A 13625-nucleotide genomic window follows, 5' to 3' on the forward strand; every position below is an offset into this window, starting at 1 on the left:
GAGGTTTGGAGAGGCTCCAAATATGGTCTTAATATTCATGTAGGAGAAGGAAGTCTTTCAGGTACTTGGGACCTAAGCCACTGAGAACTTTAGAGGTAAAAAGCAATGGTTTAAATTATGCTCAGAAATGAATCAGCAGCTTGTGCATTCGTTTCAGCATTGGGCTGATGGGATTCATTCAACAGGTCCCAGTTAGTTGTTACTGTATTTTGTACTAACTGAAGTTTCCGAGTGTATAATACATTACAATAATCAAGGCAGGATATTGCCAGAACGTGGCCAGGCAATCTCTATCTTTAAAGGCTTCCTGTTCATGCATCTGTCAAAAGTGTGGGGTCCATTTAGGCATTTTTAACACTTATTCTACAAAACAGAAATAATTTGCTGTTGAATGTTCAAGATGTAAAAGCTTGATTGTCATTAAAAAATCACGTTTCATTTTCTGGCTGTCTGTAATCTGAGGCTCCGAAGTACTTCCATACCACTTAGGGTAATAAGAAAAGCTAAACATTCATCAGCTTGAAATCTAATATTCTTCATCATGTTCCATATAGTAAATTTTGGTCATGAATTGAACTAGTCTCTCTGTTATGGATGGCCAATTATCATCCAGATTGCATCCATACTTCCCTGCTCTGCTCCAAATTGTGCTCCTTCATAACTGGCAGACACTCCTCTTGAAAAATGAGGTTGACTTGGAAACTTTTGCATTATCACAGAGACCTGTAGAGTGACTTCCCATTTTCAGGTGAATGTGCCTGGTTCTCCAACTTGGGAGGGTGGACTCAACCCTAAGAAAGCTACTTGCACAGGGGTGGTAAAGACATTCACACACTGGGTAAAGGAACCCCTGCTCCTGAGTGACTTGGCCAGTCTGTCCCCACTCCCCATCAAGTTGAATAATTCGTATATTGAACGATCTATGAGAAAAAGCAAATTTGTAGCCCTGATAGTTTAACTCATGTGGCCATGCAATTCAGTATTAGGTATGGGTTTCAGTTCTCCGTATTTCTCTTTGGAAGACCTTGGAAAAGTCACCATTGTGTGCCCTCAGTTCTTACTATCCCTGTTTTATACATCTCCAGGAAACATGACTATTAATGACTGTCCTTGAAAATGAATATAGATGAGTGTAGAGTACTTTTATAAACTAACAATACAATGCATGAAAAGGTTTACTGATATTTTTCTGGGGGCTCCTTCAACAAGGAAGGATGATACTGAATGCTGAATTTGAATATCTGATTGGTTGTCTGGATTAGGTATAGGAAAAAATGGATGAGAAACATGTATTTCAGAGAAGGCAGAAGCTATATGAGGAAATCTTCCTTGTGTTTTTTTTTGACTGACGTTTTGTGATTTTTTTCCTTTATAGATAACCTTTGTGATAACATGGCTGACCAGCACCAGGACTTCAGTATGACAGATGACCATTTGGTGAGCCAAGCTAGGCGGAATCAGACAGGTGAGCCTTATCAGGTGGGAGACAAGAAGGAGCTTCCTCCTCATGGTGGAGCCCCTGTGCTTCAGGAGGATGGTGATGCGCAGGACACAGAGAGGCTATCTGTGATGATGAATCCTGGAAGTATAAATGGGTTGAGGAAAGGTTAGTTGTGCATCTGTCAAAGGTACCGTTGTGCATGATTGTGTCACTTGCTGCCACTGCTTTGCATTCAATAGTTTTGGCTCCCCCCCCTTTTCTAGACCCTTGTCATTTCAAAGCAATTACTTAAGGCAGTGTCCAGAATAGTGACTGTAAATATGGCAACAAATTCCAGAAGACTAACTGCTTCTGGTGTGATGTGGCAGCAAAAAACAAACAAACAAAAACTACTGTGATATCTTAGACAGCACTTTGTTTATTATGGCATTAGCTTTTTGATGGCATGGCCTAATAAGTTATATGTTATCTAAGATGTGCTTAGAGCTGAGGACAAATAAATTAGTTGTATTTGAACAAAAATAAGAGAAATGCCACGTGTACCCTTCTTACCAGATTGTTAAACATATAACAAATATAATATGCATCTAAAAGTGCAATTGATGTTTGCTAGAATTGCCCATCATTTCTGCTTTTGCTGTTGAGAAGCCCTGCCTGAATTGTTCATGGATTCTAGTTCTGCAGCCAAAACAGATTGCTTCTAAGGTATTCCAGCAGATTTTGCTTGCTTAAAAACAGGACTGCTTCCTACTGAGTTTCCTTGCTTGCTTATACTAATACTTTTTTCCTGATCTTCTTGGTGCTGCAGAATAGTTTCACTTCATGAGAGGGAGACAAATTTTTGTTTACTGTTGCTCATCAACAACATTTTTACTGATATTCCAGGTGGTCAGATGTTGAAAGTGGGAACAAGAATCTATTTATGGTAATTTGATGTGAGTGTTCCCATCTCCTTGTGTTTGTATCACATATATTGTATATCAGAATAAAAATGGAAGTTTTCATCTTTATGGGTGCTTTTCAGAGCCTTTGAGAGCCAGAGCAAACGTTTAAATTGGGAAGTAGATTTCTATGTCTGAAGTGTGTGTGAAACAGGGCCAGTCCATCTATAAGACCAACTGAAGCCATTGCCTCAGGCAGCAGATTGGTGGGGAGTGCCCATCTCAGTCTGCCTACTTGCTTCCATTACCCCTCTTTCAATTTCCTGGATTGAAAAATGAAGAAGAAATTTAAAGGGGAGGAGAGTACTGAGCTAGAACATCGGAGAGTGGGAGGAACTGAGTCTGCAACATTGTTGTGTAAGGGAGGCAGCATTTGGGGTGTTGCCCTGGTATCAAGAGGTCTTGGGCCAGTCCTGGTGTAAAATGTACAAACAATCGTGAAAGTTGCAAAAAGACAAGCATATTAGAAATGAACACCTTTTGTCTAAGCTCTCATTCTACCCACTGAATATCATTTTAAAACAAATCATTTGATGGTTTATAATTAACATGTGTGACATGTCTGTCTGTATATGAGAATCATGAAACTCATTTCTCACATACATTTCAGTTACTGTGTTCAAAGAAATATTCTGCAGTTTCAACAGAACACGTGTCTGTATGCATTCAAGAGTCTTAAATGCTTTTTTAAAATCAATGCTGCCCATCATTTTTGTGAATGTTCAAACAGTTCCATGGCTGCTTCTTCAACCATTTGGGGTTGCCATCCCTTAAGTATGTACCTGTGTGTTTTCTTTGTTTCCTTCAATGTTGTATGTAATCCTACCTGTTATAAAAGCCTCAAATAACTTCTAGGCCAACAACAAAGGTGGCTCAGTCAGCAAAGGTGATTGACCCATCTTTCATAACACACCTTGTAAGTTACATTCTTATGTATACTTCAAACTGTGACCCACTAAAACTGATGGAACTTACATCCATGCTATTCCCATGCTGGTCTTATGTAATAGATCACAGTCTAATTCAGTCCATCACAAAGCAAAGAGCAAATCGGTATTGGGTGCCAGGGAGGTATGTAAGCCTAGGAATGTAAAATGATTGCTGAGCATTTTGTTCATTGAATAACCAGATACCCCAAAGAAGTTCAACAGCAAAGCTATAAGGTGGTATGCGTAGACTTTACAAAAAATAAGTGGATTTATTTTGCTTGTAAGATTGAGGAGTAAGTTATTGAATATTGTTCTAAGGTGGTAAAGACACAAGCACTAACCTTGTATTAGTGGAGGGCACTCATGGTTCTGGAAAAACACAATGTAGGCCTGAATGCTGAAGCATTTCTGCTTGGTTTGTATAGTTTTGACCAATCTATTCCTTGTTTTTTCTTTGTAAGCTTTGCCTAGCATCTCATCTTCCAACCAAACTGAAGTTAAAGTATGGACCTAGGTGGCCCTGGTTAATTTTCTTTTTAGCTGCTTATCTGCAAGCCAAGTGCTAGAGTAAATACGTTCACAAAAACATGTTTCTTTGTTGATATTGCTTAAGCCATTTCTGCCCAACACTGCATATATGCAACAGGGATCAAATGTGTACACTTGTAGGCTGGGCAGAAATTGGTTAAGCAAGGTTGGGCAATTATTTTCTTGTTCTAGAGAGGCTTTCTAAAGTAGAGGTACATGATGCTTGCCTTAGCATAACGTGATTCAGCAATTCCTAATCTTCTTGGCTTCGCAACTCACCTCACCCTTTGTCGTGGGTCATGACATGGGAATGACTTACTGGGAGTGTGAGGAGGAGTCTTCTGGGTTGCACCAGGCTGGCAACCCACTCTGCTGGCCTCTGTGGACCTCAGAATGGCCAGCAGAAGCCCTAGAAAGCCATTTCCAGTTTTTGGAAGCATGGGCAGGTGGGAAGGCCCAGATTGCGACCCACTGCACATGGGTTTGCGACCCACAATTTGAAAAAATCTTGATTTAATCTGTTCATGGAATGTGTGCATTTTGCTTTAATGAGTAAATGCACCTCCTGTTTTTAACACCATGGAAACTTTTTGTAGCATTACCTGTGGAACTTGAACTTATATTGAGCTGGACCATTTGTTCATACACTCCAGCATTGTCTTCTCTGAACTGGCAGTGCTACTTCAATGTCTCAAGGGATCTTCTGCAAACAAGTCCTTTCGTCCACACATAGAAGTGAGACCTGCTGGGGTGGAGCTATCACAAACCCTTTCAGTTACTAGGGAAGCTCTAGAACTGGGATGTCTAAAATAAGGCTTGCAGGCTGCATGTGACCCACACAAGCTTTTTATACAGCTGATGTGATAATTGAGCTCTCCCAGCACCACCAACTGCTGTCAGTTGCGATCTGCAAAGTAGTGCCTGGGCAGGAGTTGTGCTGTTGAAAGTACAGCCTGCATAATAGTTGGGTTCTCCCATATCTTGAAAATATGGTCAAGATTTGCATATTTTTTTTCTTCTGTCATTTCAAGCCAACAAGTTCCTAGGTGAGAAAAAGTGCTTTTTTTCTGATAATCACCTGCTTAATGACATCACTTCTGACCCTCAGCAAGTGCCATGGATACTATTCAGCCTGTATGAAATGAGTTTGAGACCCCTGCTCTAGAACGTGGGACACTCCTTGGTGGTTACCTGGTTTTTGCCTACAGTTGTACTAGACTTCAGCAACAGTTTGACAACTGCTCTGATTCCCTTCCCCAAAAATGCACCTTGATGATGGGGTCTGTGCTGGCTGACTCTGGCATCTTCAGGTAAACAGGAAAGGATGGGCCCCCTTTTCTCTCTGACTATTGTGTGACGTAATAGAAGAGAAGGCTAGAATTGGGGTGTCCCAGGTGAGTCACTTCAGAAAATGTGTCTAATGTTGTGTCCTCAGCGCCAAGCCTTTGTGGCGGAAAAAGGGCACAAGGACAAAGACTGAGGTCCTGGTTGCAGGGGAAAATCCCTGTTGGTGCCCAAGGCTGAAAAATAGTTTATCTGCCATTAGAGAAGATGAGGAAATGGTTAATCACTCCTACTATGTCAACTAGTGGAAGACATTGAGTCATAGGCTCCAAAACCATAAGAAGTTTCAGAACCTGCAGCATTGTCAAAAGAATCCAGTGTTTTCAAATAGCACAGAGGATGTAAATATTCCTTAGATCAGGGTTTCACAAATGGTGGGTTGTGACCTAATTGTTGGTGGGTCCCAAAGCTTTAGCTGATAGCTGAGAAAGCAAATGCATGGAGCCCTATAGAAAGTGAAACTGAGCCATATTGCATGTTTACTCATGATCAGGTGACCTTAGTTCATTGGGAAAGGTAGGCTAAGAAGAATCCAACGACACCAGAATGGTCTCAATACGATAAATGCAGCCCCCAAAAACACCTGAGAAGGAAGTCCCTCCCTCCAAGCTGACAAAGCTATTGAGCCCTATGGAAAGTGAAACTAAGCTACATGGTTGTGTTTACTCATCAGTAAGCAAACATGTCTTAGCTTGTGGTTATGTTATGCAAAGGGGAATGCAAGGCCACCAGAATGGTTCTGATCTGATGAAAGTAGAGCGCAACAAATTCTCCAGTAGGCAGGTCTGCCCCCCTAAAAATATTAAAACAGAGACTTGAGTTGGTAAGGTGAATTTTTTTTAAGACTTATAAAGTGAGATGGGTCCTGATAGTGATATGGTTTAAACATAAGAAATTGAACTTGGCACTGAGTAGGGGTGAAAATCTTATTGATTTTTTTGTGGGGGGGGGGGGAGTGTTTTTGCAGGCAGATTCCAGAGAAAATTCACTTGGTGGAACAGGGCTGAATCCCCCTTATTTATTTGTTTTACTCTAAGAGTTTATAATTATTTTAATTTGCTTGATGATGGCACTTCCAGCCATGACATCACTTCTAGTGGGTCCCAGACAGATTATCATTCTAAAAAGTGGGTCCTGGTGCTAAACGTTTGAGAACCACTGCCCTAGATGGATGAGATGAGGATTTCAAGAAAAAGACAATACAGGTATAACCTAATTATCTATGGATTTTTCACCCACGATTTTATGTCAATGGATGAGAAGGGCCCTTTAAATTAAAGGGGAAAAGTCATTTAACAATAACCTTGTTAATGCGAGAGAGGGCCTCCGGCTGACAATCAATCAATAATTCTCTCTCAAGGCACTTAGTACAACTTCTCTCCAAGACAAGCAACCCTCCCTTCCTCCCAGAGTGCATGAAAGAACAATAATCACTTTGCATTCTCTTTACTTTGGGTGAAGGGATAACCCTTTCTAAGTGACTGGAGAGAGACTGATTGATTGATTGTCTGCCTAATGACTCTGTCTTACATCACAACGGTCAGCAAGGCTGTTTTTAAATCACCTACCAAAGGGACATTGTTTTTTAAATGGATTTGCTTTATTGTGATTTTTGCCATCCATGTGAGTTTTGGGAATGGAGCCCTCATGAATAAGGAGACTTAACCTGTAATCAGCACTCATCTGTAATCACTATGATGGAAAAAGAACTTGAATTTCAAAATCCTAACCAGAAACTTTCTATTGAAGAGGACAGGTAGTTGGGATACTGGTTAAAAAGGTGCAGATGTGTTTAACTTCCTTTGGGGGTTTACATCCCCCAGAGCTAGAGCACGGATCTGATGGTTCTTAGCAGTAGACTCTGGTGGAATACCTGGATTTTGAATGGCACAGAAGCTTGGCCATTGATCCACCCACAACAACTAATGGGAGCAACCTTCTACTGATGGGGGTCATATTGTAGTGGAACTGGGGGATTGTGCCAACTTTTGTGTATGGGGGGGTTTCATTCTATAGCTCTGTTTCATGGCTTTGCCTTAGCTTGAAGCAGAAAGGATGGTTACTGCTGACCAAGAGAGATATAAGCAACTGGCACCAAAACCCAATAAAGCTAATGCAAGTGTGCCCACTCATCAGTTTGATACAATACATGTGTCAAATTTTGTTTAACAGAAACAGCTACCAGCTAGTGCAGTGGTTCTCAAACTCTGGGAGAGTTTGAGAGCCACTAAGTTCTTGTGTAGGGGGGAGGCAGCAGGGGTGGGTGAAGACAGCGGCACGATCCCCAGGATCGCGCCGCTCAGGGGGGCTGCAGCAGCTTGGGTACATGAACCCAAGCCCCTGCAGCCTCCCGGGGGTGCGGGGAGCCCGGCGTGACCTGCAGCAGGGCTTCCCACAGCAGTGAAAGTAGATGCGGAGCGTAGATGCGGAGCATAGATGCGGATACGTGTACCCAAGCCCCTGCAGCCCCCCTGAGTGGTGCGATCCTGGGGATTGCACTGCTGCCCTCTCCCTGCCACCAGGCAGCCCCCGCCCCTTAAGGGGGCAGGGGCCAGGGCCCACAGGCTGGGGCGTCACGATGGCCCAATTTGAAAAGCCCTGAGCTAGTGCATTGGGCATCATGGCAAGATATTCTTGGATCTGAGGCTATTGATTATTCAAACCTGATGGTATTGGATGATGAGAGTCATCCTATCACTTTAGTGTTAGAACGCCAATCAGTTGACTGACCAAATATTCAGTAAACCAAGAATACCAGTGTGTAGGTATCAGCCTTATTGTACAGCCCTTTCTCTGTCTATTATTTTTGTTGGGAAAACAGAGACTGAACAGAATTCCCTATTGCCATGCCCTTCAGCAGATCTTGTCTCTATGTATAGGTTCTGGATAGTACCATGCAACCGTCATGGATTGCTAAAAAATGTTTCCATTATGCTGTTAATCTACATGCACATCATTTGTGTGATTTGGGCTCCCTTCCTTTTATCATTTGAAATTATTAGAGTAACTTTTAGTTGTAACCAACCTGTATATCTTCTATCTGGCCCTTTCCTGTCTATTTTCCAATGTTAGTTGTTAAGAGTCAGCTGATGACAGTTGGTTGTGGAAACACCTCCACATCTGACCTGCAAGTAAGTTTCCATTACAGGCATCATAATTCCAATATGCACACTTGAAGCAGAGAGATGGAAAAATGGCCAACAGGAGCACTTTCCCAAATTCTCCTCAGTAGACCCCTCCCACGTTGCCCAAATGTACACACCCATGAATGTTTGCTTTTCCCAAGATATATCTAGCTGAAGGGGAGAGGAGCGGATTCAGACCTTGAAGAGGTGGAATTGCTCTTGCTTCATATTCCCTTCATCCAAGTTCTTTATTTTTTTGACACCTGATCCTTTGAGACATAAGGGGCCACTGAAAGTCCTACTGTTCTCTGTGCATTTCCTTTTATATTCAGAGGAGATAGATGCCTCTCTTGATTTAAAAAAATGTGAAACATCAGATTCCTTTATTCCAACCAGCTGTGCTGAGTTCCTCTGAGTATTTTTGCTCACTTTCTTTTACAAAGAGCATTTATTATTGTCACGGTCTGGAATCTTGAAAGATGTTTTCTTACAAACAAGACATAACATTCTTAAAACGACAATTCTAATGGTTGGTACCTAATACTGGAAAAGGGAGAAAGTACTTGCTTTCATTTTTGTTGGTTATGCACCATGCAGATCAGTTGCTCTTTACAGCTGCTCCTTAGCTAACTTGTTGATAATGCTAAACCTTGTATTTGGTAGTTCCTGCACATTGCTTTCCTCTTACTAATACCTACCAGCCACTAGTTAGTAGCCATACAGCACGTCAACTCTTTGCATTTTGGGAATGAGCAGGCTTTGACTTGAGGACCTTTTGCTTAGCAGGCAGGCCACAATCTAAAGCCAAGCTCCTTGTGCTGAGTGCTGAATGTGTGTTTTTCCAGGCTCTCCCCTCCAGATACCGGTTGATGATGGATCCGATGAACCAGTGTCTGAGGCTTCTGATGCTAAGAGCACCCCAACTGTGGAAGGTGGGAGCTCTTTGTCTTGTTTTGGAATTAAGAGCAGCCAACATTTAAGTGTGACTTTTGGGAAGTTCACCAAAACAGGTTTATTTCCTCCTGATAAGCTTAGGATTTCTTGCATCTTTGTCTCCAATTTTACATAATCTGCTTTTAGTTTTGTCAGTTGCTGTGACAAGAACTGCTATATAAAGAGTTAACTGCAGCCCTATTTCCTCTGCTTGTACTCCAGTTTAGCATGTCAGAACAGTCAAATAATGTAGCCCATCGCCAAGGCCCTCTATAGGCTGTTTAATGTTAGATTTTACCATTCTCAAGGCAGCACAGAGGTTAATGAAGAGCTTAATTTTAGAAAACCACACAGAAATTCATTTGTAGAAAGGCCTTTCTAGCTTGCAGTTAAAAAAAGATTGATCAGTTTCTCCTAGGGCTCAGCCTATGAAACTGATTTCCCCCAGATCATTGCCAATTTAATGCACAGCTGAACTGCAGCACGTATACAGTAAACACCTGGGAATTGTGACAAATATAAAAGGAACCGATCTAGCATACAGCATTGAAGAGAGATGTTTACAGTTTTGGACTAGCTACTGGCCCATGCATACCTCGGAGAACTCATGCTGAGTTAGTTATTTGTGACCTGAAAGGAACAATATTGTTTCCTTGCCTGTTTGGCTAGAAGTGATTTTTACTAACCACAGGTGTTCAGGAGAGTAGCTATTTATAAGCCAAGCTTCATGGTTCACATTAGAACACCTCGAAGTCGGTTACATTTCCACACTATAGCTTACCCATGTTGGAAAATAACTCTGATTTTTGTCTGTAGCTGTGCCACCGTGCCTGTCCCCTAGCTGCCTCTTCACACTTTTAACAAAATCAGTATGTGTAAAACTGCATACTGAAGTAAGCTTATTGTTCTCCTGGAAAACCTGTTATTTCAAATTTACACAACACCTCTGCAGTGGAAGTTTGTCCCAGTTCAGTGGGAATATACAGTTGCACATTTGTCTTGGATGGAAAACTAGTTAATCCTTGGAGTGGATTGCAGACAAACATACCCCAACCGTGTGTCCTTGGAGAGAGCCCAGTTATCTGGGCTGGAGAGCAAGCAAAGTGTAAGTTACCCAATTTGACCAAAAAAAAAAAAAAAAAAGGTCTGATGTGAACAGTGCTAGACAAAGTCATGCCAGAATGAATGCCAGAATGAATAAAGATGAGCACAGTATAGACATGCCCTGAATAGTCTACTTAAAGCTGTATTTCAAGAATGTAGAAATCAAAGTCTTTTTTAAAAGTGCTTCAAGAATAACAATTTTGTTGCTGTTGAAGTGCTCTTTTTCAAAGATGAAGACCATTTTTGTTTTGGTAGTACTTTAAATCTTTAAACATTAAATTAAATGTTACTTTTGTGCCCTGGCAAGAGAAATCTCCTAAACTAGGCACCTTGAAGAATCATTGGAATCCATAAGGTAAGAGAGTCTCAGAGCTTCCTCATGTAGGCAACCAGTTTCACAGAATTTGGCAATAAATGCCAAGAGAATTAACACCATACTAAATAAAAACAAATTTGCTGGTAGTGAAGTCACACCCTTAGAGTTGCTTCAAACAAATGTCTGATAGCAAAAACATTTCAGGCACCTGGTATAAATATTGCACATTCTAAAAACCCATAGTGAATAGAGACAGTGGATCCATAGGCTAATCTTTGGTTAAGGGCTAAAAGTAGGCAATATAATTCTTTTTAGTTCAGTCAAGTCATTCAGCTTCTCTGTGCCTAGATATAATGTCTTACAAATAAGGATTGGAAATAGGTGTTTTTGTTTGCTTGTGCTTCCCTTGTCTGTTTCATTGACTGTTTCATTGTCTACATTCTGTCTCATTTTATTTAGACTGGAAGACGGGAGGGAAGGAACGCAGCATGTCTTGTATACTTTTGTATATATCATCATTGGTACTTCTAGGCCTTTTCCAGCACTCGCCAATCCAATTGACAGTGCTAGTGCTTGGGGAGTTTCTAGTGTCAGGTCATCTTATTTCTGCCACCAGATTTAGTGGCCATCTCTCTTATCTTTGTGTGGTATCTGCCCACTCTGGTGACTTATAAACACAAGTCTGTGCCAGGATTTAACTTGAACTTCCCTTGGTTTGGAAGGAATGGAAAGTGAGTCCATGAAAGTCTGTCAGTTATAAACTTTTGGGTGGCTAGTCACTGAGAAGAAATGAACCTGGGAGTGAACAAGAGCAATATACAGTATTTTAATTTCATGATGGTACAGTGAACTGGGCTTGGATGTGGGTGATTCATGTTCAGATTGCTTCTCAAGCCTGAAGCTTACTAGTTGACTTGAACTGCAGCTATTATTATTGTCATCGTCGTCGTCTAGATTTATATCTCCCCTTGTGATATGTTAGGTTGGCTTTTATATCTAGTTGCCAATTTCTATCTTCCATTCATTCAGAAAAAATTTGGTGCTTTTTGTTGCTTGGAACTTGTTCCAGCGTAATATTCTTCAGTTCTCATAAAGTAATCAGTGGTTGAAGGATTTTGATTCTCTGGGGAAAGCTGTTTCACTTTGGTGTCTCATTGCAGATGCTACTGCTCCATTAGTGGATGAGAAAGCACGTGAGAATCGAACTGCATCTCAGCAGCATGTGGAAATTCCTGAAGGAACCACAGGTGAGGCCTTCTTTGAAGAAATGGTACCAAAAACGTTCCAATTCAGCATGGCAACATACCTGTTTGTGTGTAGTAGGCACGTTTCATTTTACTTATGAATAGCACACACGTCTATAAAACACAGCTTTCTTGTGGAAAAAAATCCATCCTGATAGTAATTCCCAGCTGATAGTACCAATATGTCAAGGATGGTCATATTGAACCACAAATAACTAGGCTAGGTGCCACCATTTGTATGCACTTAAGAGGAAATCTACAATTTATACACCTGTGCACCATTCATAACTAGCACTGATTTGTGTAGTCTTGAGTCTGTCTCTATCATTATTCTATCCGACTTTTTATTTAGAAAAGCAGAGCCTATAGTTCTCATTGGTTTCCCATCCATGCACTTATCGGGTCTTCGCTTTCTTGGCTTCACATTATCACAACATCAGTTGTTCCCAGATAGTTCACTGCCCCTCAGCATATTGTTAACATACTTCCCTGAGTGGGGAGAAGTCTCAAAGTGCTGCCAGGTTTTGCTTCCTTTAGGTGAAAGAGCACTGGAGACTTGTGGTGTCTTCGTAATATGTTTTACATATATGAAAGCAAAGGATACCAGAAGCAATAGATTCCTGTAAGCAGCAGCAAAAGTGCTGCTTCTGCATCAGATTTCCAACGAGAGCAAGTGCTTAGGTCCTAGTGATCAACAGGCTGCTTTCTGAAAAACTGAAGTCACAGTGACGCTCATCTCTGCATACTTGATACAAACCTGTCTCTCCCACTAGCTCTGATATATGTTATATTTTGAAAATAGGATAGAGAGCTTTCCAGAGAATTCTCCCCAGTCCAGTGGCATTCCCTGGGGGGCGGCACAATGCTAAGTTTTGCAGGGTGCCTCAGTGCACCCTTCAAGCTGCCCCTCCCCCTTCCCATTGGAGCCATTCTGGGTGGTGAGAGCAATGCAGTGGTGTCTCTTCTGCTTTGCTCTGCTGACTAGAATGGCTCTGATGGTGAGGGGGAGCGGCAGTTTGCAGGGCATGGTGAGATGCCCCTGCTCCAATCCTTAAGGAGAGAACAGCAATGTTCTTTTGCTCAACCACTACCTCTACCAGATGACCATTTAGGCAAAACTATAGTGAGACCTATTCACAATAATTGTAGCAACCGAATGATTGAATATTATAAGAAGCCACAAATGCTAAAAGTCTTCAAGTGAAGAATCAAATAGTTGAGACTTATGATTTGTATCTTTTAAAAACCAGGATTAACTGGTACGTAGAAATTAATTGCACCTTATGGAGTTCAGTGGCTACGAGTTGGGAACAGAGACACAGTGTACTTTAAGGCCCTCAAAAGAAGCATTTCAGGAAGTGCAGGAAAGAATAAACAGTTCCTAGGTGGTTCTTGGTATCATAGGTTAAGCTAATTGCAGAGGAGCACAACTTTGCTGCACCCTGCCCCTTTTGTAAAAACATGCATATAATCTGAGTTTGAAGGAAGCTTGTCAGTTAGGAGCTTGCACCTTCCTTAGAGCCATAGTATTAAGTACATCTAAGTCTGCTAATTTAAATAGGCTTAGGTGTTCTGATCTCTTCATTTTGTAGGAAGGCATGCTAATTCCAAAAATTCTGGAAATAAATTCATTCCATAAAATGTCAGTCAGATGTAAAACACAACCCAAAAACATTTTGGCAAGTTCCATTTTTGTTACTGACTTTACTACACCTCTCCA

The 13625-nt window shown here is 41.3% G+C and overlaps 2 protein-coding genes across 15 annotated transcripts in view; one reads left to right on the plus strand and one right to left on the minus strand.

Annotated features, from left to right (window-relative positions):
* Window positions 1-13625, minus strand: part of SLC25A39 (solute carrier family 25 member 39) — a 441295-nt gene that overhangs the window by 94419 nt on the left and 333251 nt on the right. The gene's annotated exons all lie outside the window — the stretch shown is intronic.
* The window catches only part of MAPT (microtubule associated protein tau), a 113857-nt gene that overhangs the window by 34811 nt on the left and 65421 nt on the right, over window positions 1-13625 (plus strand). For 12 of the 14 annotated variants that reach the window (XM_066627919.1, XM_066627923.1, XM_066627927.1 and 9 more), the window contains exons 2-4: window positions 1376-1606; window positions 9154-9240; window positions 11822-11908. In XM_066627919.1, coding sequence (XP_066484016.1) covers window positions 1393-1606; window positions 9154-9240; window positions 11822-11908 — 388 coding nt within the window. In that variant the 5' untranslated portion in view covers window positions 1376-1392. The remainder of the gene's footprint in view (window positions 1-1375; window positions 1607-9153; window positions 9241-11821; window positions 11909-13625) is intronic. The other 2 variants (XM_066627925.1, XM_066627928.1) reach the window with 2 other exon arrangements.

Source organism: Tiliqua scincoides, chromosome 5, assembly GCF_035046505.1.
Source record: "Tiliqua scincoides isolate rTilSci1 chromosome 5, rTilSci1.hap2, whole genome shotgun sequence".
NCBI classification, from domain to species: Eukaryota; Metazoa; Chordata; class Lepidosauria; order Squamata; family Scincidae; genus Tiliqua; species Tiliqua scincoides.